Source organism: Gobio gobio, assembly GCF_949357685.1.
Source record: "Gobio gobio genome assembly, chromosome: 14".
NCBI lineage: Eukaryota > Metazoa > Chordata > Actinopteri > Cypriniformes > Gobionidae > Gobio > Gobio gobio.
The window spans coordinates 16,312,141-16,338,828 of NC_137107.1; the positions used below are offsets into that span (position 1 = coordinate 16,312,141).

The 26,688-nt window shown below is 37.2% G+C and overlaps 1 protein-coding gene across 1 annotated transcript in view; it reads right to left on the reverse strand.

The window, feature by feature from the left end:
- Nucleotides 1–26,267, reverse strand: part of pof1b (POF1B actin binding protein) — a 34,858-nt gene extending 8,591 nt beyond the window's left edge. Inside the window, exons 1-10 of the mRNA XM_079834750.1 lie at nucleotides 25,630–26,267; nucleotides 21,517–21,585; nucleotides 10,612–10,829; nucleotides 10,037–10,070; nucleotides 8,602–8,682; nucleotides 7,011–7,103; nucleotides 4,680–4,793; nucleotides 3,920–4,072; nucleotides 3,097–3,216; nucleotides 581–709 (exon numbers count right to left, since the gene is read on the reverse strand). Of these exons, the coding sequence (XP_079690876.1) occupies nucleotides 581–709; nucleotides 3,097–3,216; nucleotides 3,920–4,072; nucleotides 4,680–4,793; nucleotides 7,011–7,103; nucleotides 8,602–8,682; nucleotides 10,037–10,070; nucleotides 10,612–10,829; nucleotides 21,517–21,585; nucleotides 25,630–26,130 (1,512 nt within the window). The 5' untranslated portion in view covers nucleotides 26,131–26,267. The remainder of the gene's footprint in view (nucleotides 1–580; nucleotides 710–3,096; nucleotides 3,217–3,919; nucleotides 4,073–4,679; nucleotides 4,794–7,010; nucleotides 7,104–8,601; nucleotides 8,683–10,036; nucleotides 10,071–10,611; nucleotides 10,830–21,516; nucleotides 21,586–25,629) is intronic.
- Nucleotides 26,268–26,688: the final 421 nt, after the last annotated feature.

Below are 26,688 nucleotides of genomic sequence, written 5' to 3' on the forward strand. Positions count from 1 at the left end.
GCAGGGTACATTTTTCAAGGCGGAAATCCCCAAAAATGGTCCCAGAGCATAAGTAGTTAAAAGACTACAATTGAAAAATGTATATAAACCTGCCAAAGTGGACGTGACTGTGTTACACGCCACTGCTGAAATCCACCCGCATTTGGCGGGTGTTAATGTCAAGCCCTGATTACATAGCACAATGAAAACAAAATGGTTAAAAAAGGGACCACCTGTCGGAGCAATAGCCTTGTGGGCAGCACTCGGACATATGGCACAGATGTGCCTCAGGTGACCTGAGTTCGAGTACCAGCTCGAGGTCCTTTCCCTGTCCTGTTCCCTCCTGCACATTGGTCCCTGTCTCCTGTCTACACTGTCCTATCTAATAATAAAGACATAAAAGGCCAAAAATAGGAACTGCCTCAACTCATTGAGCTTTATGTTTTTTTCCAGCAGGTTTCCAAGCTGTCAAATTTCAGCTCAAGGAAAAATTGGGAAAAACCAGCCTAATCACATGGTAGATCTGATGACAAACACATTGTGTGCTTGTTAAAAGCAACACTGACAAAGCATTTCTGTATGAGGGCGTATGTTGAAGTACCTCCTCTTGATGTTTGATGAGGCTTTCATGTTGCTCCAGTTTGGACAGGAGCTCAGTGATGCGCAGTTCCAAGGTGCTGTCAGAAGTGTGTGTTATGGTGCGCTCGGTCTGGATTTTTATAAGCTGAGTCTAGAAAAGAAGAAATACACATAAAATAGATAGTTCTGACTAGATGGGCTGCATTTGAAGAATTCTACACTAACATTCATAAGTTTGGGGTCAGTAAGATTTTTTATAAATGTATAAAGAAATACATTTTATTCAACAAAAAGGCATTCAATTGTGACAGTAAACTAAATACATTTCTAATGTTCTAAAAGCTTTCTGTTTCAAATAAATTCTATTTTATTCTATTTATCAAAGTATCCAAGTAAAAAAACGTATCATGGTTTCCACAAAAATATTGAGCAGCACAACTGCTTCAACTATGTTTCTTGAGCAGCAAATCAGCATATTAGAATGATTTCTGAAGGCTCATGTGACACTGAAGACTGAAGAGTAATGATGCTGAAAATTCATCTTAAAATCACAGGGATAAATTACATTTTAAAATATATTAAAACAGAAAACAATCATTTTAAATTGTAATAATATTTCACAATATTACATTACAGTATTAACTGTAATGTTGATCAAATAAATGCAGCCCTGGTGAGCATAATATTTTTTTTTCAACCCCAAACTTTTGAACAGCAGTGTATATTACTGACCTAAATTGTTTGTCAACCATACACAGCCTACAGTTTGGAAAATTAACTATATTACTGAATGAAATAGCTTGTCTCTTAACTATTTTTTAAACATTTGAGTCTTTCACATACTGGTCATTTTATAAAGGCCTTTTAGGATGCTTATAAACAATCCCAACAATTACCAACAATCCATCGCTTCTCTATCCGTCATCGTGTTAAACCCGCCAATAACGTGCCAGGTGGATAAGCCAGTTTGTGATTGGTCCCCGCAAATTTGTAACAGAAGCTGGATAGAAAAATTTACAGGTTTCCAGCCTGAGCTGCAGGGCGAAATCAAATCGCCGGCAGATCGGGCTGGGTTTACCCACTCTAGCTTCTAAGACCTGCACAAATAAATATTGAAATATATATTTAGGGTGCTTTCACACTTGGTTCGATTGCCTGGACCGAACCCAAGTTCGATTGCTCCCCCCTCCCCCTGCCCCCGCTAGACTGTGTTCATATTATATTATTTGGGTCCGTACCAGGGTGCGTTTGCGTCATCAAAGCAGCAGCTGTGTACTCAGTTGCTTGGTAACGACGGCAAGCGAGAAGGTGGCAAAATGCATAGCGTTGCTCACCTCACTTTTATATTTTTGAACCGTTGGTTTTGTTACCAAAGGTACGTCTATCTGCCGCGAATGTACTCCAAATGCTCTAAAGAGTGCTGAAGACGAGCAGAAATTAGATTTACAGCGCTCTGCTTGCAGTACGTCAGTCACGCACACCAGGGAAATGAGTGAAACTCACACAAACACACATTTTTATCAAATCATACGTCATTAATAGCGGTTCACTTCCGCGATTTAGTGCGACTGTGTTCACATCAGCAGCGAACCGTATCGGAGTTCACATGAACCGAACCCCAGACCACCCTTTTAAGTGGACTCTGGTACGGTTCGTGGGTGCGCACCCGAGTTCGGAAGACTGCGTTCACATCATCCAAAAGAACCGAACTCTGACGTCAACCGAACCCGGGTGCGCACCAAAAGTGCTAGTGTGAAAGCACCCTTAAACAACTTTTCAGTTCAAATAATACAATACACGTTTTGACATCAACAAATATTTATAAATATATTTATAATATTTATAAAAACCTCACATTTCAACCCAATTTTTAAGAAAAGGCAAATCAAAATTATAAATGATTATACATATTAATTTTATATACATACACTTGACTTTAACGCAAAAATATCGTTCTTTTAATTCAGTCAAGAGGTCACGGCGTGACGTATCGATCTTCAACTGGTCACACGTCGTTATGTGATGCGAATTCGCAGCTCAGAGTTCACCAAGCTTGAACTTTGGAACGCAGTGAAATGTGAAACTTTTCGCATGAGCTTGCGTTTCCGGTCTGATGCATTCGCTTGCTTTGAATGGAAGTCAAATGGAACGAAAAGTGCACATTGGTCTAAACAAAAATGGATGATCTGCTGAATGAAAACGCAAATTCGATCTCTGAAAGCACTTATGAAACATTAGAAATATAGCAGTTACCCCAGTTACCTCTGTAAACAAAGCACTACTTTATAAACACTTTGGCAGTGTATAAAGGCCATTTTTTTGTAATAGCATCATGCTACCCTAGCAAAATTCAGTCCAATTTTAATTCAAACAAGCACTTTCAAGCATTGAAAGTTTGTTTTCACATACTTTCCCATCCTTGAATCTAAGTGTCTGAAATTCAAGGACTTTTAAGAAGCGGGAACCCTGTACATGGAGTACAAATTCATAAACTCCTTTGCATTTTTTGTTTGTTTATATACTTGTTTATTTATTTACCCGCAGGCTCTTGAGTTCTCTGTCCTTCTCCTCCCGTAGATCATTGAGCATCTGTTCATACTCTCTAGACAGCTCCTGTGTTTTGATTTGGACAGTGGAACTACTGCACTGCCCTGCCAACTGCGGAAGAGACACCCGTAAATGCACACAAACGTAAAAAGGGAACACACATGAGGGAAGGGAAGACAAAAATAAGACCCTAGAATCAATGATTTCCACAGTATAATGTCTGGTTTCCTATTTTGAGAGCTTTACAATGGTGTCAGTGACCACAAACTGTAAGAATGCTAATTATAGTTGTATTCAACAATAGTAAATCCTGAAACATTACATTATAAGATGTACAGTTAGATTGGACCAGCCACAGTATACAAAGTAGAAATTCTATTTGATATGTAGGTTACAGTGTGAATTGAGTGAGTTTAAAGGTCCATGAACAATGTTTATCTTGTACTGTGTTCACTGCACACAAACGTTTGACTAAACTGGTTCTTTTATTGAAAAATGTAGTCAATCGCACGTCAAGGCAAAGTTATCATCATTTTCATTAGTATCTGACTGGAAAGTAACTGTTCTTGTTGTTGTGTTATGTGTACAATAAAGGTTTTTGAATAGGCTTAGTTGCACTTCACAGCTGGTGTAACAAATACATAAATAAATAGTTAAAAAAACAGCATTTTTGTTTAATTTAGGATGTAACTGGGCATAATTCAACATCATAGTAAATATTTGCAAAGCAGACTCAGTTTGGTCATTTATTGATCATGAGCAATCGAAATCCAGATTATATTGAATTTTGAAGAAGACCCTGAGGTTTGCCCACCTTCTTCCTGAGCAGCTCATTCTCCTGCTCCAGGGCCCTCTTGCCGCCCTCCAGCTCTTTGATGCGGAAGTCTTTGTTGGGGTCTTTGCTCTGGAAGGTCATTAGCTGACTTTCTAGAGTACGCTGAGAATTATTACTTTCCTTCACAGCCGCCTGAGAGAAAAAAGTAAATAAAGATCCGAGATGGATATCTAATAACATGCGCAGGTTATTAGTTATCATCATTAACGGGGTCATGACACATTTTTTGCACAAAAAAACTAAACAAATATAAGTGTGGAAAAACTATTTTTTCAACCTTCATTCTGACCCTCTGTCTGACATGATCCGTTTTTAAGGGGCCACCGTTTACTATGTAATGTATCCAGTGTAGAACAGCATCAGTGATTATAATGGGTTCACATCTGGTATAGGCAAATGTCAGTTATTAAGTGACTGAATGCTGGTGGGCAGTGATGCAACACTGTGGTGCAGTGATGTAAAACTATTTGTCGATGTCTTTCTCTGGAGGCAGGCATATGTAAATGTATTTGACATGTTACGTCACAGATCCCGCAATATCCAAACAAGCTGGATGTTTTAATGGTGCATAGACCTCTTATATGTAGAGAAAAGATCAAGGCTAATTTGATTTCTCACGTCATGTTCCCTTTAAAATGACCGTTTAATCCATTATATAATCATATAATGCCATGATTTGAGTGTTATTGGTGTTGCATTGTTGGCAGGAGTGATGAAGGCTGATGAAGTGAAGTGGTACCTGCAGTTGTCTGTTGTGCTCACGTACGGTCTCCAGTAGTCTGTCATATTGCAGAGCCTGATCTGCCTTAAAGCTCAGATCTCTCTCCAGCTCCTCCTTTTCAATCTCCAGGCGCTGCAAACGCACACAGTTAATCCAAATGCAACTAACCACATAATTGTGCATGGTTAGGGAAGTAAAAAATAGGCCTATAGATTGGTAAATGCTGTAGAAGCTAGTCAAATTATATGCTAACATTGACAGGCTGATATCTTCAAAAACCCTAACAAACAGCAAAACTGTGACTCCAGTTATCCTGTTACTGTTATCACCCTGTCTGGTTTAATTAACTAATTTATTTATTTTTGTAATAATGACCATCTCTGACTGCACATTACCATACATTTTAGAGCTCATTACCAAATAAAAGTGCTTACATCTTTTATTACAAATTTTGTAAAAAAAAAAAAAAAGTCTGCCAGGGACAATGATCAAATATATAGTTTAGTGGTCTTAACTAGGACAGCACAAATTATCAAAATAAACTGAAATTGCGATATGCCTTAATGCAATCTGGTGTTTTCCATCTAGTGTTTTCAGTTGCGTTTCCACATGAAATCATCTCTGCATGCGTTCTGAGTTTGGGTCACTCGTAACATGCATTTGGGAAGACAACACGTGCCAACCATCTTCCTAAACTTGGAGAAGCTTTAAGGGCTCCCTGCGGTTTCCATTCAAATAAAAGTTAACCCTCATCCTCTCTTCATGTCATTTTGATCCAAAATGAATTTAAAAAAAAAAATCAAAAATTGAGTGTTCATCTGAGTGTTAAGTACCTTAGGACTTTGGTCGTACTTGAACTTTGAATACACACACAAAAAATGTCAATGGATTCGAGGAGTTTATGTGATTGTAATAAAAAAGTAAAAAGTCAATTTGACCCCCATATGAATTAATGGAATGTGAGGTTTTTTTTTTATTTGTCAAAAATCTGGCACAATACAGAACAAACACACACACAAATGAAGGCATGAGACTATAGAGCATCCCCAACGCAGAACACACTTGCATGCATACACACACACACACACACACACACACACACACACACACACACACACACACACACACACACACACACACACACACACACACACACACACACACACACCTAGGAATTCCCATTAAAATGAACTGGGGGGGGTGTGTCATATAAGGGGGGCAATGTTTTTTCCTTCATTTTTTTTCAAATAAAAATCAAATAGTCACAATGCAGTCAGCACACAGATATGAAGTGGTTAGATTTGAACACAAACAGAACATGTTGAAATTTGACATGTTGAACATAAGAATGAAGTAATTTTACAGTTATTTGTTTATTTTAAGGTAAAATATTACAATAATAATAAATGACACTATTATTATTTTGTAGTCACGTTAATTATTGAGCAGATGAGTACAATAATTTATAAAAATGTTCCCCAAATCATGCAGCCCTAGTTGTAACATAAAATGTATGACATCAGAATGCTACAACGGACCAATCATGACCAGTCAATGTCACAGTCACACACACACACACACACACACACACACACACACACACACACACACACACACACACACACACACACACACACACACGTAAGCATGCATACATGCACAGTGCATTTAGTGTACTTCCATACTTCTCAATCAAGTTTGCAATACTTCTAGCTTCAAAAGAGACTGCACACAAAGCTTAATTAAAAGCTTATCATTTAGGTGAGTGGATAATTATTGAAAAATTTCAAACCCAGACACTGACGTAATTGCTCCATGTTGGCTTACCAATTGAAAAGATGCCGCATGTTTTTGTGGTGAGCCTCTGATGGCTTATGTTTAAATGAGCAGAAGCTTTGTTCAGTCAAACAGGAAATTACCCCTTGCTATACCAACAAAGCAGGATGGCCTTTTGTGATATTTTTTGGGTATACTGTATCACAATAATCTGAATTTGTACTTGAAGCAATATGCCTATTATTATATTTGGCATATGAACTTTTGTAATTTTCTTGTATAATTGAAAAACTGGAAACATTTGTTTAAAATATTTTCATAAAATAGTTTTACCCGCTGGGAGTAAGTGCTGGGGGCTGTTGTGTAGCTGTTACATCATACCCTTGAATGTGTTTATACACGCATCACACCTTGAAAAACACAAGGTCAGCTGAAAGCTGGGCTGTAAAACAAACGCACGCCCACGAGGCAAAACCTGATGTTTCATCATCCTATCTACAGTGGAAACTGGGGACTGTTTCTGCAGGACAGGTGGCTGTTGGCTGGTTTAGTGGTAGAATAAATCACACTCACCCTCAGATCCTCCTGCATATGCACTAGCTCCTCTCGGAGACTGCTGAATGTGGTCATCAAAAGACGCATGGTCTTATCAGCCGTCACACGAGTCTAGATGAGGAAGAGAGAAAGACAGACAGTTACTTTGTGTATGAAACTATTGCCAAATAAAGTGCTTCATATGTATCTACCATAATATAATTAATATAATATAATATAATATAATATAATATAATATAATATAATATAATATAATATAATATAATATAATATAATATAATATAATATAATATAATATAATATAATATAATATAATTAATATAATATAATATAATATAATATAATATAATATAATATAATATAATTAATATAATTGAATATAATTGAATATAATAATTGAATATAATTTTTATAAAATTATATTTTTACACATTTAGGCTTGTTAATTAAATTATATTAAATAATTTACTTTATATGCTGATGAATAAAAAAAAAAAAAAGTAAATCACATACACTACCAGTCAAAAGTTTGGAATCATTAATATTTTTTTAATGTTTTTAAAGAAGTCTCTTCTGCTCACCAAGGCTGCATTTATGTTATTAAAAATACAAAAAAAGCTGTAATATTGTGAAATATTATTAAAATGTAAAATAACTGTTTTCTATTTGAATATATTTTAAAATGTCATTTATTCCTGTGATGCAAAGCTGAATTTTGAGCATTACTTCTCCAGTCATCAGTGTCATTCTAATATTTGCTGCTCAAGAAACATTGATGATTAGTATCAATGTTGAAAGCAGTTGTGTAAAACACTTATTTTTAGGATTCTTTGATTAATAGAAAGTTCAAAAGAACAGTATTTATCTGAAATATCTGATTTTTTTTTTGTTTTGTTTAGGGAAAGAACTTAAATAAATTAATACATTTATTCAGCAAGGATGCGTTAAATAGATCAAGTGACAGTATAGACATGTATAATGTTGCAAAAGCTTTATATTTCAGATAAATGCTGTTATTTTGAACTTTCTATTCATTAAATAATCCTGAAAAAAATTGTACACAACTGTTTTCAACATTGATAATAATAATAAATGTTTCTTGAGCAGCAAATCGGCATATTAGAATGATTTCTGAACGATCATGACTCTAAAGACTGGAGTAATGATCATTTTAAATTGTCCAAATATTTCACTATAATACTGTTTTTGCTGTATTTTTGATCAAATAAATGCAGCCTTGGTGAGCAGAAGAGACTTCTTTCAAAACCATTAAAAAATCTTAATGATTCCAAACTTTTGACTGGTAGTGTATATGAACTTTGTTTTTGATTTTTTTGGAGAAAAGCCCCCTACTGAATTTATGGGTCTTTCAAAAGAACACTTGCTCAATAAACTTGACCGAATATCTAAAGTTGACTAAAGTTTTTAATCGTACTCCCAGCCCCTTGTGAAATAAACAGAAAGACTGTGAGGCTCCATTGTGCCTGAAGGAACATGTGTTCCTGGGACAAGTTTGAGCCAATAATCTGCTGCTGTCAGGAGAGGCGTCTGAGGGTGGGGTGTACTGAGAGGTGGGCAGGGCAGACGTTCGTTCATTATGTGCGCTCACCTGCAGCAGGTAGCGGATCTGTTGCTTAGTCAGTTCGGACACACCTTTAGGAATAAGACTCTCTATTTCTTCTTTTTCCACCTGCAAACACACATACAGACAAACACGTGTTTTATCATACACATGTTCCTCGACCAAGGAACCCAAAAAAAATTCACCCAATTAGCTCAAAACTAATTTTCAGATACCAGCGAGTGTTTGAAATAACTTCCTTGCAATCCGTTGGGGTTTCTGATCACCGTAGGAGGTGAAAAAACGATGCTAAAGGCTACTTAAGCTAACCATTGCGATAATAAATACACATGTGTTTATGGAAAATACCAGAGACTGCTTAAAGAATGTAGACAAATCATATAGGATGATAATCGTTTATTTATTTGTTTTCAAGTTTTATCCGTCTCTTCCCTGTGCCTTTGTTGATATTGGAATAATTCATCCACATGTCATAAAAACATGCCCTCCGTTTAACTTAACTCGTATAACTCATAACTCCTGTTTCTTTTTGTGAGCTTCCTCTGTTGCTCTGGCTGAAAGGATAACAGTATAGGGAGATGAGAGAGATCGCTCAAACCTCCTCAGATCGCATAGTTTTGTGGAAAATGTATAGAAATGCTCACTAGAAATGTGACGTAAACATATATGCTATCAATATTTTTTTTAATGTGTAAGCCTTAGGACTTAAAACACATTAATGGAGTTGTTTTGTGCATTCCTGTGATCACAAATAAATGGAAGCAGGTGCAACTGAATAGGTGTGTTCTCTTTTTATGTGAAATGGTAAATACCAGCTTGATTCAGCATGGTTGATGTGCACTCCTGACACAAATGAACACAATACTGTCACTGTAACAGTTTTTATTGTAAAACATTGGTCAAATATCGATGCTGAAATTTTAAGTCTTTAAGTAAAGACCAAACGTTCGCTTCTGTCATGCTCATTTTGCGATTTAGCTATTTTTCGGTCAGCTGGTGAAATTTGGGGTTGTGTGACGTTGTTCTATGGAGGTGGGTTTTAGGGCAACGTTGCAGGGCTACAGTAGAAACGCAACTTGATTTTGGCCCCGGTGCTTGATGTCCGAGGCTATTGGCCGCGCCCAACATGTTGTTAGCCCTGGCTCGCACTGGCCCGACAATGAAAAAGCGGCTAATTATGGTATCAGGACAGTTCTACCAGTATCACACTGATAGATATTTTTTTAATTTATACCCCATTAAAAATGTCACACAAAAAAAAAAAACATTCTCATAATAGAAGAGGTGTAAGAAAGTCGCTGTGTGCATAAACTGAACTTTAAATTTACTTTTGAACAAATGAATATAAATTAAAAAGAAATGATAGTTTAGAATGAACCATAATTGAAACTTGAAATCCTGTATGCAACATGGAAAACTTTCTGCCAACTCCACAGGAACTGAACAATTTGCCACTCCCTACCTTATAGTCAATGGTGGGGTCCAGAAGGTGTTTCCTGCAGAGAGAGAGAACAATATGAATGAGTCAAAATGACAAAAAAGAGCCTTAAAGCAGAGGCGTCCAGAGGTGTTGCTGTTCTCACAATCATTTCTAAGGAGTAATGTACAGAACCTCTTAACTCGCCATGAATCACTGGATTGAGCATTGCTCTAAGCTTTAGACAAGGGCAAGGCATCGAGGTTTCAGGTTTTTGATCACTCCATGAGTCATTTGAGAAAGTGACTGCAGTTTAAGTAAAGAGGTGAGATTTCCTCTTGGACTATAATTGGTTTTCAGTATAAGTGTTAAGTCATCAATCATCTAGATAGTGGTTGACAGGGTTATCTGCCTGCACATCTTCAATTTAAATTCTCCTTAAACCACACAGGGAGGAATCCACTAAGAAAGAATATGTGAAATGCAAATAGCCCTGCACAACTACAGTACATCTCATTATTGTAACTGAAGCATGGTATTTCATGAATTAGCTTGCAAAGATGTACTTATTATGAAATAACTGTTTAAAAAGCATTAAAATGCTAAAGGGCATGCTCTACCTTCCTCGGATCTTCGTCACATGCTCGGAGATGCAGGTGTGAATATCTGAGTTCTTGCGGTAAACCTCGGCAAGAAGCTCACCAAAGAAGCGGTTGTCCATCTTGGCGACAGGTTCCACCTCGAATACCTCGCTCTTAATCTCAGTCGAGAAGCCATTATTTATTTGTCTCAAGTCCATGACTTCCTCCCGCATGCTTGAAGTCTCCACCAACTCCGACTGGAAAAAGGCATACAAGGATGTGAAGAGAGGATACCCGGAGTAGTTGGAGTGCACAATTTTAGTTGAATTACATTAATTCTATTAGATGTTATTCTGCAAGTTTAATAATAAACAAATCAGCTACAGGATCAACACTGCTCTTCCTTGACACATGCAAAACATAATTCTTACATAACTGTTAGTATGTCAAAATGGAGGAAACTTTTCAGAAGAAGCCAACAAACTCTGTCTATGTATGCTTAGAAATGGGGGTTAACATTTATAAGTATGTGTAAGAGTTTTTTAAGTAGATTGTGAGTGATGCATACTATGAGAGACTTCAGCCAGTCCACACCTCAGTGAATAGTACGATAAACATCACACCCATGTGTGTATCGATCAAGATGAGACACTCCTGAGTGACTGCTCTAACATTACTCTTTAAAGCAGAAAACAAAACTACATGCTGGGAATTGAGTGGAATAGAAAGGTATAAGGCCTCCTGTGGAGCGGAACATTTTTTGGCACATGCAACTACTGAAGCTGTTGATGGAAATATTCATCGGTCTCTATGCAAATGTTGTATTCTGTACGTTCTCATCTGCTAGAAAGCATTAGTAGTGGAGATGCACAATATGAAAGCGGCCAATATTACTGTTTTTTAACCATATATATGTTTTTTTTATTATAGGCATTGCTCTGATTTTTCAAAGTCAAATCAAATTAATTTGTATATAGCACTTTTCAAAACACACATTGTTCCAAAGCAGCTTTAAAATATCTATATGTCTTATAGTAATTTAGAAGATTAAAATCTGGGCAAAAATATACGTAGGCAAGCAATTGAGTCATTGACGTTTGCTGCATAGTATATATTGTCTATGCGAGTATCGAGTAAGTTATGGTTATATATCCAACTTTATATAAAGAGCTGGGCGATAATAGACCTATAGTTACATTTTATTATTATTTATTTTAAATAAATAAATAAATAAACATAGATCAGGCATAACATAAAAACCTAATATTGTGTTATTTTGCTGCCAAAACAGCCCTGACCTGTCGAGGCATGGACTCCACTAGACCCCTGAAGGTGTGCAGTGGTATCTGGCACCAAGATATTAGCAGCTGATCCTTTTAGTCCTGTAAGTTGAGAGGTGGGGCCTAAATGGATCTGACTTGTTTGTTCAGCACATCCCACAGATGCGCGATTGGATTGAGATCTGGGGAATTTGGAGGCCAAGTCAAAATCTCAAACTCGTTGCTGTGCTCCTCAAACCATTCCTGGACAATTTTTGCTTTGTGGCAGAGCGCATTATCCTGCTGAAAGAGGCCACAGCCCCCAGGGAAGACCGTTTCCATGAAAGGGAGTACATGGTATGCAACAATGCTTAGGTAGGTGGTACATGTCAAAGTAACATCCACATGGATGGCAGGACCCAAGGTTTCCCAGCAGAACATTGCCCAAAGCATCACACTGCCCCTGCCGGCTTGCCTTTTTCCCATAGTGCATCCTGGTGCTATGTGTTAACCAGGTAAGCGCACTCGGCCATACACACGCACTCGGCGATCCACGTGATGTAAAAGAAACCGTGATTCATCAGACCAGGCCACATTCTTCCTTTGCTCCGTGGTCCGGTTCTGATGCTCACGTGCCCAGTGTTGGCACGCTTTTGGCGGTGGACAGGAGTCGGCATGGGCACACTGACTGGTCTGTGGGAAACTGCAATGCACTGTGTATTCTGACACCTTTCTATCAGAACCAGCATTAACTTCTTGAGCAATTTGAGCTACAGTAGCTCGTCTGTTTGATCGGACCACACGGGTCAGCCTTCGCTCCCCATATACATCAAGGAGCCTTGGCCGCCCATGACCCTGTCGCTGGTTCACCACTGTTCCTTCCCTGGACCACTTTTGATAGATACTGACCACTGCAGACTGGGAACACCCCACAAGAGCTGCAGTTTTGGAGATGCTCTGACCCAGTCGTCAAGCCGTCACAATTTGTCCCTTGTCAAACTCGTTCAAATCCTTAAGCTTGCCCATTTTTCCTGCTTCTAACACATCAACTTTGAGGACAAAATGTTCACTTGCTGCCTAATATATCCCACCCACTAACAGGTGCTGTGAAGAAGAGATAACCAGTGTTATTCACTTCACCTCTCATAATGTTATACCAAATTGGTGTATGTATATATTTATATATACAAACACCGATAAAAAATGTATAACTGTTTTGAATTTTTTACATTGTAAAAGAGAAAATAGACATCAAAATTGTGAAGGCTGTGAAAGGAAAGCTACTTTTTAAAATAATTATAGGCCAAGTTTTCTATTTTGGTGCATCCATAATTAATAGCGTTTTAATCCCTAGTTAATATCGTTTCAAATTGATTGATATTTTTGCATTCTAAGCTTTAACAGTGTTTGTGTAGTGTTTCAAAATGCCACAGTTTTGTCAGTTCTCCATTAACTTCCAGAACTCAAGGTGTGTCGCCGGAGTGGTCGGGCCAGATTCCACTGATCCGTGAGAGAGAATCACACAAGGATTCACTCGGGGTCTGGTTTCATCAAGAATTATAACTGAACTGATATAAGATCATAATATCTTTAAGCTTGAATTTTAATCATCTTGTCGTCTAAGTCATTAACCAAGATGACTGATTTAATTGATCTAATCAAGATTCTGGTCCTCATCATTCATTGGTTTTATACTTTAGGAGAAATTTCTCTTAAATTTAAGTAAAAATGTTAGGAGTGAATCTCACCAAAAACACGCCCGGGTCAGATTTCATCAGAAAATAAGACACAAAATAAGAAATTATATAAAAAAGGAAATATATTAATTATAAGACAATAAATCACATTTTAGGACAATTAAGATCATATTTTGATTATTTTCATGACAACTAAATGACCATGACTTTATTATTTTTTATTATTATGAATTACAGCCGGTATGTAGGCCTATGTGAATTACATTTTCATAATTTAAACAAATTGTTGGTAGCACCATGCTCTACCAGAGGAGAACATGGAGCAAGTATCCTTGAAGTGTCTCTTCTCTGTCCCATAAATTCAGCAAAAAGTGCATGTTTCGCAATGAAACAGAAGTACTATAAAAAAGAGACACTTGTCCAGGTGTTTGCAGGTGTCCGCATCTGTTTTAAGAGAACTTATAGAAAAACAAGTGTTTTTGACAGTGGGTGTGTCAGGCCTTGAGAACATTCCACACATTCTGTGGCAGAAAGACCAGCAGTAACAGTGTTAACTGGGTGTGTGGCCTCACTACTGAGACCGCTGTGCCGAAACCGGTTTGAAGCTGCAACAACAAAGAGCCAAGCTTGTTAACAGTTGCGCATATTACCAAACTTGTGTTTTTTACAGGATTAGCTGTGCATGAGTGACTGCAGAGTTGCGTGAATTCAAGATTGTGTCTGGGTGTGTTCTTACAAGATTAGGAAGATAAGAAATCATCAATGATTGAAACGCACTTTGTACATTAGTAACTTTGACCATCTGACAAGTTGCAGCAGGATCTGCACACGGCAAGCAAGGACACATAATAGAGTTTAGTTCTTCTAGTTTCACTCAGTGACTAGAGGTGGTATCACTAGAACTAGAAGTCCAACAAACTGCCACTTATGCATAATGATTAAGAGAGTTCATTAAAGAAAAAAGAAAAAAACTTTAAATAAGGGTTATGATGAGTGAATGCACAAAATAGTTCTGGGAGTAGTTCCAGATCACCTCATCTCCCTTATATGCAAATGTCATTGAGTTGAAATATAGTAACCCCGATTCCCACAGCAGGATTGAGTAACTCTGCACAGGAACTGATTCATTAAGATATAATCCTAATATTAACATTACAGCAGGTCCATATATATATATATATATATATATATATATATATATAAAGTATCTTATGTTCATCAAGCCTGCATTTAATTGTTAAAAAATACAGGGAAAAAAACAGTAATATTGTGAAATAGTATTACAATTTAAAATAATGGTTTCTATTTTAATATACTTTAAAATATAATTTATGTGATGCAAAGCTGAATTTTTGGCATCATTACTCCAGTTTTCAGTGTCACATGATCTAATTCTAATATTCTTATCAATATTGGAAACTGTTGTGCTGCTGAATCTTTACTATCACTTATTCTAAATTTAACACATCCTTGCTGAATAAAAGTATTAATTTCTTTAAAAATAAAAGAAAGAAAAAAAAATTACGGACCCCAAACTTTTGAATGGTAGTGTATTGTTAATAAAGTATTTAAATGTTTTTAATTAAAAAATTAACTTATTATTATTATTTTTAACTTTTTATTCATCAAAGAATCCTGAAAAAAGTATCATAAGTTACAAAAAATATTAAACAGGTCAACTATTTCCAAAATCAGCATATTAGAATGATTTCTGAAGGATCATGTGACACTGAAGACTGGAGTAATGATGCTGAAAATGCAGCTTTGATCACAGAAAAAATATATATTTTAAAGTATATAAAAATAGAAAACCATTATTTTAAATTGTAATAAAATTTCATTTTCAAGAAAAGTAAAGTTAAGTGGGTAAAATTATTTACTTTTTTTTCACCTAATAATTACCCAAAAATGTAGCTTAAAGTGTCCCTTTACTTTACCCTTTACTGATGTGAAAATAAACAAACATCCATATCTTATCTAACCTTTTGATAAGCGAGTTCCCAAGAATTGTGAGAAGACAGTGACACTACTAATCATTAATACAAATTCTGTGACTATGGGATGTCCTTTCTGCCTTTAGCTTTCCACAATACCTTACTGTGTGCAAAAATAGGTCAATGTGTGAGCCAAAAGCTTCTCTGTTCCAGCGTAAAAACAGCAGGTCATTGCTCTGGTCTACAGTGAAAGCAAGGAGGAGCTCGCTTTTCAGACAAAAGTTGTATCTGACCACAGGAAGCTAGTGGAGAGAGATATGGAGAAACTGAGAGATTTAACATTTGAAGGAATGGAGGGACTGTGTACAAACATCATTGTATTCTTGTGTATATATACACACCAATGTTTCAGTCAGTGTTTGTTGGTCGTTGTCTTCACACTTGTTGTCTTGTCTTTTACATTGTCCTTCCACTGACTAATTTTCACAACTTTCTTGATAACTTCGGGCATGTAAAATGACTTCCATGAACGCAGAATTGTGACGAATGTTCTGTGTGACGTAAAAGTCACATGATGTGACTGTTCAGACTGAGGTCGCAGTGCAAAGTATCTGACCTGTATGGGATTTAGGACCACATATGGAAGTGGCACAGATCGGAATTGAAAGGATCAGATTCCATTTGGTTTGCGCCATTCACATACTTATGAGAAAGACAGATCGGATTGGGTTTGGGCCACATTTGCCTGCAGTCTGAATGTAGCCTTAGTGGATTCAATAGGACTTTGTCATCTAAATGCAAATTTGAATTATACAGTATTTGTAATTACATCCAATCTCCTGATACACAAGCTTATTATATCTGAAGCTTAATCCCTTAACATTTACACATGGTTGTCTTTGATCACATTTTTTTATATATATATATATATTTTTTGTTTCATATTTTCCTGACTAATGTCACTATTCATAAATCTTACTCAAATGCACACAAATATTGGATAAAGTGTTATGTAACAAGAAGAGAAAGCTGAGATGGTATGGTCATATCAACAAATCATCATGCCTATCATAGACCATCCTTCAAGGCACTGGACAAGGTAGTAGGAAGCAAGGGAGACAGAAAAAGAGATGGGAAGATAATATCCGAGAGTGGACTGAATTGAAGCTCAGCCAAGCTCTGAAAACCGCAGAGGACAGAGAGAAGTAGAAAGAGCTGGTCATAGAATGTCTGTGGTGCCCCAATGACCTCTTATGGGGGGTTATGGGACATGATGATGATGAACAAGATTCAGTACTCCAACTTCCAAGCATTCAATAACTCAACCAAAGTCTGACCTCAGCAATTATGCATGACCTAATGACAAATTTCTGTATTACATCACGGCTGCTGCTGACAAATTTGCATTAGTCGCTTTAATTCTTGAAATTCAATACAAAAGAACCACAGCACAAAGTTACAGTACGGACACTTCGTATAAGATACTTGGGTACTAAAGCCCTTTTTTATTTTTTATAATTGTACATGCATCAGCTCAATGACAATGTAAAATGCCTCCTAACCAATCTTCAATGCTATCTCACATTTCTACCCTACAATTTAACACGACCGATGTGTGTTGAGTGCAGTACGCCTAATCACAACTAAATCCTCATTTGTGTACGAAACTTGAGGCTGATGATGTGCTCCCAACTCCTGTCCCAGCATGTCTGCAAGCACAACCCTGTGACAGCTCTCTTTAAATCATTGAGTGTAATGCTGTTCAAACTTAAGGATAGGCTATATGAAGGAAAAGTAGCTCCTAACTTGCCAATTTAGGGGGAACTCTTAGGGACAGATTTACTAAACAAGACAAATTCGCGTGAGAGCACAATTCCAAAAAAGCACCAATAGGAGTGGAAAGTTCTGTGCGTGATCTACAGATGACACGGATCATTTCCATAATGACCAACGCAATCTACCAATGGTTTAAGATGGTTTATGGTTTAAGTGTTTTTTGGGCAGTAAATAATGCCGCAAACACATTGACAAGCGCAAACCTTAGTAAATCACCTCGCATGATTCATTTAAATACTCTCCTTTTGTGTCTGAAAGGGAAACCCCTACAAATGCAGTGATATGTGATATGACAGTATTTTTTTTTTCCGCGCAAGCTGTTAGTAAATCTAGCCCTCAAAAATAAAGGGAGTGTGTGTCAGACCTAATTTTAGGACTCCTAAATTGCTCTAAGAGTATTTCACAAAACATTTTAGCACTAAAACCAGCTCCTAAAACTGTGAAAAGTTAGGGGTAGTCAAGAGGACTCATAAGTCACTAAGACCAAATCACAAATTATCCTAAAAAGGCTTTTGCCGGAAATTCGCCTCAGCAATCTGTACAAAGACACTGTATACCATTGAGGCAATAGCGATAGAGCCTTGGGTGCTGAGCATTTTCTTTCGTAATTGCAAATATATTTTGATTTATAGATTTTAATCTGCCATGACATAACATTAAAGGTTAATTTATGTACAGCCAAAATGCAATGAATAATGGAGAATTAAAAATTGCAGTCAAGTTGAAAATAATGTCCCATCGTCTACGCTAATATCCTTGTGGGCAGACGAGTTAAAGTTCCAGCTTGAGGACCTTTCCCTATCCCCATCCTCCACCACCATGGATTACAAAACCCGTGAATTTTAACTCTTTGTTGCTATCTCTGTTAGAACCCTGAAATTGCAGTTATTTGCAGAGTTATCTTCTTTACGTGAAGAATCTAATATTTTGAGGTGTATGCGTGGGTTGTCTATCAATGCACCAGTTGTCAATAATGATTATCCTTTTTGAACTTTCTGGATTACAAGCTGCCATCAAAATGACAAGTTTAATTACATTCCAGCTGCTGTAAGAAGAGACCACAACATTGGTATCTTAATATTTTGCTCCTGTCGCTATCTCTTTTTTACCTCTTAGTCTTATGTAGCGCAATATATGTTTAGACAAAATGTTTCTGTTAATTTAATGTATTTTTTTTTTTACGTGGAATTATGTACATGTGCTTTTATTTGATATTTCTGTTCCTATTTTTGCTGTTTCTTTTTTCACTCTCTCTCATTTTTCTTTTTTTGTGTGTGTTATATTTGATGCTCTGTTCTTGTTTTTAGGTTGACTTTTCAAAAACTTCTGTCAAGGGTCTGCAGATGAAAAATAGCCCTTTGGGCTAATTCTGGCACAATTACATTCGTGTTTATTAATGTGCACAGCCTCTGTATAAATAAACTAAACTAAACCAAACAATCCGCCACCTGCAGCATCCACACACGTGATAAAGCCTTCCAGCTCGGACTAATGACGCAAAGACGAACGGCGGAAGCTCATATTTCCCACTGAAATCCACTAGTACCACTCAAATTCATTACAAACACATTATTACAAGCTTACCTTTGTGAATCGGGCTAAGGTAAGGAGATCATTTTTTAACATTGGCTGGTTATGCACTTCCTCAAAAATTGATTTTGGATCATTTTTAACCAAAAAAAGTTATGGACTGCAGCTTTAATATGGCAACATTTCTTTTTTTTAAACTTTATTTGAATATGGCAACCTGACACCTCATTCTACAATATTTCTATGATTAAATCACTGACAGAGACCTCTCCCCCATCAGCCAATCACTGTGGGCATAGTTAGTAAGCGTGTTGACATCATCCATAGCAACGAGGTCAACCCCGCCCTTACTCTTAGAAAAGACTTCTCTCTTTTTCTTAGTAAAAGTTGGTCTCAGCAGCATTGAGAGTAAGTTTTAAGAGGAAACTCTTACCTAAGAACTTTTACCGCTATTTAGGAGAACTTAGTGGTAAGATAAAATGTTTTGTGTATACAACCCCAGAACAGATAACAACTTACAAGTATTATAATTTTTTTTTCTGATGCCACATACCAAAGTTAAGGTTTGAATGAACTCTGACCTGCAAATTCGTACAGAGAAAAGACAATTGCAAATGGAGGAAATGTCAGTGTGTGTCCACCAAAGCGTTTTTTCCTGAGGCCAGAATTTTCTCAATTGTTTCCCATGGAAGCATCGCATATTTAAAAAACAACTGCAGTGTGACGACGCTGAATGCTTGCCGTTTATTTCCAGATGCTGAGATATTCATCACTGTCGCTTTTTACACAGCCGTCCAATAACAGTAGAAGAGGGGAGGGACAAATACCTCAACGATAAACCGCCAAATCATGCTTGTACACACGGCCTAACTGGAATGAAAAAAAATAAATAAATAATAAAAATAAAAAATACCTTATTTTTCAGTGTTGCGGGAAAGTAGTCGATGGTTCATCTATTCAAATTTCAAGATTATTATTATTTATTTATTTATTTATGTTATTTACTAAAAAAAAAGCTTGCTAAGGCTAATTTCACATCTAGCATTTTATGAATCTCGCATACACACAATTAAAAAGATATTTAGACATTTTTGCATAATTTGATAAAATTGCCAACATGACATCATGACTTTGCATAAACATACACGCCATTTTCTAAAGCCAAATGGCGTGTTATCTGTACGCATTTTGAGCTATCCGCGTGTATGTCTACGCCGTGTGATTCCGCGTGTATGTGTACGCCGAAACGAACCATCATCCCCTCCGCGTGTATGTCTACGCCGTGTGATTCCGCGTGTATGTCTACGCCGTGTGATTCCGCGTGAATGTCTACGCCGTGTGATTCCGCGTGAATGTCTACGCCGTGTGATTCCGCGTGTATGTCTACGCCGTGTGATTCCGCGTGTATGTCTACGCCGTGTGATTCCGCGTGTATGTCTACGCCGTGTGATTCCGCGTGAATGTCTACGCCGTGTGATTCCGCATGAATGTCTACGCCGTGTGATTCCGCGTGTATGTCTACGCCGTGTGATTCCGCGTGTATATCTACGCCGTGTGATTCCGCGTGAATGTCTAGGCCGTGTGATTCCGCGTGAATGTCTACGCCGTGTGATTCCGCGTGTATGTCTACGCCGTGTGATTCCGCGTGAATGTCTACGCCGTGTGATTCCGCGTGAATGTCTACGCCGTGTGATTCCGCGTGAATGTCTACGCCGAAACGAACCATGTGTGTGAGTGTGTGTGTGTCCCCAAAATGTAAATGGATTTATAAACATACTAAAAGTTTTTTTTTGAAAATGTAAAAATGCAGAATCTTTCTTGTGATGGGTAGGTTTAGGGGCAGTGTGTGTGTGTGATGGGTAGGTTTAGGGGTAGGGGCAGTGTAGGGGGATAGAATGAAACGGCGTTGATAAACACGCTAAAAGCCGATTATGCGTCTTGATAGCACGACAAAATGGCATACGAATTGGCGTGTCATACATACGCCATTTCATGAGATCAGTCTGAAATTGCAACTTGAATGTAAATGACAATTCACTGAACTTCACTGAACTTCACTGACACTGTTGTTTTCTTGATACACTAACTTTTGGAGAAAAAAAAACATTAGTGTGACCACAGCTCAACATAAATCAAGGTGCTTGTTTGGCAGTGCTCATTAAAGCTCTTCCAAATATACACCCATTATCTCCTTATCACCTGCAGGCTGGTTCAGCAACAGTTGCAAAAAAGGGCAACTCCCTCTAACACATGCAATATTATGACTATTGCCGGGCCCAATCTAAATGGGCGTTAACACACTGTCTCCTCTGGGAATTACCGAGCCCATTCTTTCTGTTAGACACACCCTAAACCCTGCAGGTACTACACTTGTGATCAAACGCATAAATTGATGTCATATTAGCATGTGCGTGCAACTGCACACACTAAAGCCTGGCTTACATTAAAGCTTGTTCTCCCAGCTCATCTAGCAAGCCAGAGGCATGAACAAAACTAGAGGAGAGTGTGTGTAATACAGTACCTATTGCTTATGTATTCCATGTAAAGGCATGAAAGTCAAAAGGTCAAGGGTAACTTTAGGTGTGTGTGTTTGTGTGCCAACCATATGATTGCATAAAAACAGTATTCAGCCTTAAATGTTAGTGAGTATGTGCCTGTTTGCATACACAGTACATGTTGTTTCATTACCTCAGATGGTTCAGGGCTCTTGACTGGACTGGATAACTGGCTGCAGACAGACGTTTGTCCATTTATGGTCTGAATATAGAAAAAGAAAACATGAATGAATCAGGCTTCTTGAACATGTTTTGTCTTGTGCTGGAAAGTCAAAGAAATATGAACGTTTCTTTTTTTTTTCTGTATGCTTCAAATTATTTTGATGGTCCCTTTAACACATTCTGTTGAATATAAGTAACATTGCACATACATGTCTTTGAGACTCTACTGGTATAAATTTTTGTTTTTGTTTTTTTATCTGAAAAATCTACTTTGTAAAACTTGTCCTGGGCGGTTCGATTGTCACACAAATGTAAGGACTGTCATAACAATAAGTTATGAAAATCTTTTTGATGCATCAAACCAATTACTTTTTTTGGAGTAGCACACATTTAAAAATGTTTACAGAAACCATCAGACCTGTAAATTCTGAAAGTAAAGTCCAAACTTAAAACCTGTTGTCGGTACAAATGTATAATTCTGCAACTACTTTAAGCTACAGTTTAACTTTTGTCCCTCTAACAGTTGAAAAATCTGTTTCATTATACATTAGTAAAACATTCTTGCGATTTTTTTAAAGCTTTTATTTGTCTTGAAAAAGGTGGTTTCCAACAAGTGGCTAAATGGGACTACAGGGGTTGTCAGGTTATCGCAACAAACAGGTCATCTCATCTACTCACTAGTTCACAGACTCGTTGTGTTTATAATCACACTCTTGCAAGCTATTCTAGCTCAATCTTTCAAGGAAAAACTAAAGATTGTAAGCGTCGATGGAAGCTTAATGATGGTGACGTTGAAGTCATGAAGCCGTGGTCTAGTTCGTTTAGCTTTTTACATCTGCAATTGTATTTGGCTTCAAAATTGATCAAAGTTGTGTTAATTTGTGAAGATTATCATGATGAACAAAACCTGTAAGAATATTTTTTTGTTGGTCACAGAGCTTATTTTCGGCAATAATCCAAAAGCCAATAGAAAAAAATCTAAAGGGAACCTGGGTGAAGCTGACTTCAAAAACAAAATACGTCATTGCTGCAGAATTCTATATGCCACAAAAGTTTGGCAACACTGACATTAGACACAACAATTGCTATTAGGAGTGCTCTATTATGGCAAAAATCATAATCACAATTATTTAACACAATTTTTGGTGGGCAATATGATCAAAGTCTTATTTCATCATAAGTCATTTTCGATATCAGTATAACTGAAGTGCAGATCCGTGCACACTCTAATGGATAATAATGCCCACAACCCAATGCGCATTGGACAAGGATTAGAGCTACAATACGAATAAAAAGTGTTAAAAAACTACTAACATGGCAGATGCGTGAGTCCAAAGGTTAAGTAAAGAGGTTTAGATAAAGGGGTTTGAGTGATTAATAATCAGTAAATAACCTGACAAAAAGATATTTACTCAATGTTATCCACATTATATTTCATCTAACAGCATTGAGAACTTTTGTAATGATACATTTGGTCATTAACTTTTAAATGCATCGCAAACTGCAGAGAGTCTCCGGATGAAAGGTCCACGACTGGAAGATCAACGTGCTACTATATTTCTCTCTGATATGGTAGGAAATTCAATTAAATTGAAAGTGGAGGATTTTAACTCTTCCCCTGCCGTTGACTGAAATGTCCTTAATTTGTGAGAAACACTTTCCTGCCATTGACGGAATTTTCTGGCTTTCCATGTTCATACTGTTATAACCAAGTATATATAGTACTGAATCTCCTGATCAAAACACAGGTGAAGAATAAGCAGAAACAAGCAATATCATATATAATCATATGTAAAATAACGCGATCACCAACATTAAACAGCATATCAAAACTGCTAATGTTACTGACTGAAATGTTGACCCACGACAAGCTATAAGACTGTGCAAGCAGTGTTGTAGCCAGTGTTGGGTGTTGATGGACTCAATCTACTCCATATATCTTTTTATCATCATTCTTAATCTGATCCGGATGTACCGGTAGTCTTTGACCAAAACACGTTTTTCTCAGCTTTTTGATCCAATTTTTATTTATTTTTTTATGAAACTTAACCACATTAAGTGTTGATAAATGCATGAATCTAGAATAAAACAGCATGTTCAGATATGCAACAAAATATTCTGGGGGCCATGAAACTTTTGTGAAAATGATCAAAAACGCTGGCGTGGAAAGAGTTAACTGTGACAAGATGATTGACAGGGCAGTTTAAAATGGGGACAGGATGCACTTAACTAAACGACAGCTGTCCGTTAAAGACACAATTATGACAAAGTAAGTATGTTCCAAAGCTTGCCTACTCTTCTGCTGCACACTATTTTTTCTTATTTTCTTTACAAAAACTATACATACTTTTAGGGCATAGCATAAGTAGGCGAATTGGGATACGAATACAATCGGAGTTATGTTAAAAAATATATTAAAACGCTGGAACGCCAGTCTCTCGTGAACACGCGTACGACAGTTGCCGGAAGTAAGAGATTACAGTTTGTAAAGTTTTAAATACGGACATTTTTCTTGCACAAACAATAACTAGGCCTATTTTATTCATTTTTTTATTTATTTATTTATTACTTTTTTGGTGGGGCCAGTGAACATTTTGGCAAGGCAAGTAAAACATTTTGACCACTGGCCCGACTGGGACAGTAGAAAATATCCTTAGAGTTAAGCCCGGTCTCATTATTTACATTTTGGTCATTTTGAACAATTTCGAAGATAACAGTGTAGCTTGAACAATCCTTCTTACCATCTTTAGTCCTAATAATAATAATAAATATAAATTAGTCAAATCAGCAATCATATTTCATCAGATAATAAGTTAAGTTGTGAAGGGCTGATTATTATGAAATCTAACATACATAGCATATACAGTTGCAAGAAAAAGTATGTGAACCGCTTACAGAATCTGAGAAAATGGGAATAATTTTAACTAAATAAGAGAGATTATACAAAATGCATGTTATTTTTTTATTTAGTACTGTCCTGAATAAGATATTTTACATAAAAAATGTTTACATATAGTCCACAGGACAAAAAAATGCTGAATTTATTAAAATGTTTATGAACCATTCTGAATATCGTGTGTCTTTCCCTGTTTTTGTTTTGTTTTGCGATGGTTGTTCTTGAATCTTTTGTTTGTCCTGAGCAGTTAAACTGCCCAATGTTCTTCAGAAAAATCCTCCAGGTCCTGCACATTCTTCAGTTTTCCAGCATCTTTTGCATATTTGAACCCTTTCCAGCAGGGAATGTATGATTTTGAGATCCATCTTTTTACATTGAGGACAATTGAGGGACTCAAACACAACTATTAAAAAAAGGTTCAAACATTCACTGATGCTTCAGAAGGAAACACAATGCATTAAGGGTGAAAACGTATTGAATTTGAAGATCAAGGTAAATTGTACTTAATTTGTCTTCCGGGAAACATGCAAGTATCATCTGTTGCTTTCGAATTGCAGCTAAATTAATTTTTTTTAATATTTAAAACAAAATAAGAAAAATGTGGACCTCTTCATCCTGTTCAAAGGTTTGGACAAACAAGGGAGTCAAGAACAACCATCACAAAACAAAACAAAATAAGCCATGGATCATCCAGGGAAGGGAATAACACACAGTATTGAGAATCAATGGTTCATAAACTTTTCAATGGGTCATTTTAATAAATTCAGCAATTTTTTGGTCTTGTGGACTATATGTAAAAAAAAAATTATGTAAAATATCTTATTCAGGACAGTGAACTGATCTTGTGAACGCAATGTCCAAATTTCATAAAACTTGGTGGGCTCCCTTAGAACATTCATGCCAAATTTAAATTTCTGGTCTTAGAGGGCGCTAAAGAAACCTAACACTTTTGAACTACAGTAGTCTATGTGCTCAGACATAAAACTTCCACATTATAGCTGTATCAACATCAGCAGCATATTTTGGCAATTTTTGGTCAGTTTCTTCACTTTTCCAAACTACCTGGACCCCTATAGTTTATTGAGAGTAGGCCTACTACACTATAGTAATTAATTATATGAATGTAACCATTTAGATACTGTTGTAAAGCAAAAGGACAAATTGGAAGTAAAAATGATCACACACTACCTGTCTGTAGACGTCGGTCTCGTCGACGCTGCTGACGCTCATGGGCTGAACGTTCTGTACGTACATTTGTTGCATGACGCGCGGCGCCTGGCTCACGTATACGTATGACTCCGCGGGCCGCTGCTGTACGGGAACCAGGTAACGTGCGCCCCCGTACATCATGTTCCCCTCCACTTGGCTGTTGATGTACTGGACCGGCTGCATCTGAGCTCCAGTGAAGTTTACCGTTCGGTAAGTAGTCGAGCCGTCGTTTATCCCGATTGGACTGACTGGCTGCATCTGAGATGGAGCGAGGCTTACCGTTCGGTAAGTAGTCGAGCCGTCGCTAATCCCGACAGGGCTGGTTGGCTGCATCTGAGTTCCAGTGAAGTTTACCGTTCGGTAAGTCGTCGAACCTTCGCTTGTCCCGACAGGAGAGGGTGTGAAGATGGTCTGTGCGCTCGGTTCCCCGACGGTCACGCTTCTCAGTGTCGTCACGCTGTGGGAGTGTGGTAGATTCATTTCTGCGGTTGTGTAAGTCCAGAAAATTAAAAAAGAAATATCATTGATATGAAAAAAAAGTGTGAAATTTGCGAAGCCCTTGTGCGCGCCGCTGACCGACTCCTGAAGGCTCTTCAGTAGGTGTTGTATAAATGAGAAGAGGCGTGTTTCCTCAATCACTCCTCCCTCAGCTCAAATATCTGAGCCAGAGAGGAGTGACGAATAAACCTTATGTAATTACACCTGTAGGAGCAATTTTGTCAACACTGTGGACTTGAAAAAAGTTTGGTTATTGACACATTGGTTATTGTGCATAAAGTTAGAGGAGTCACTTTAGATTCTATCCAACGAAAAGTTCTAAGAAACTTTAAACCTTGACAGAAAATGTGATTTCTGTTATGCACAAGATGAAACTAGGCTACTGTACATTTGTTTTGGGATTGTAACTATAGGGTACCAACATTTTTTGGAAGAGCTTTTGCAGGTATATTATTGACCCAGTTAAATTAAGGTGCAATATGTAAAAGTGAAGCAAGTGAAAGTGAAGTGACGTGGCCAAGTATGGTGACCCATACTTGG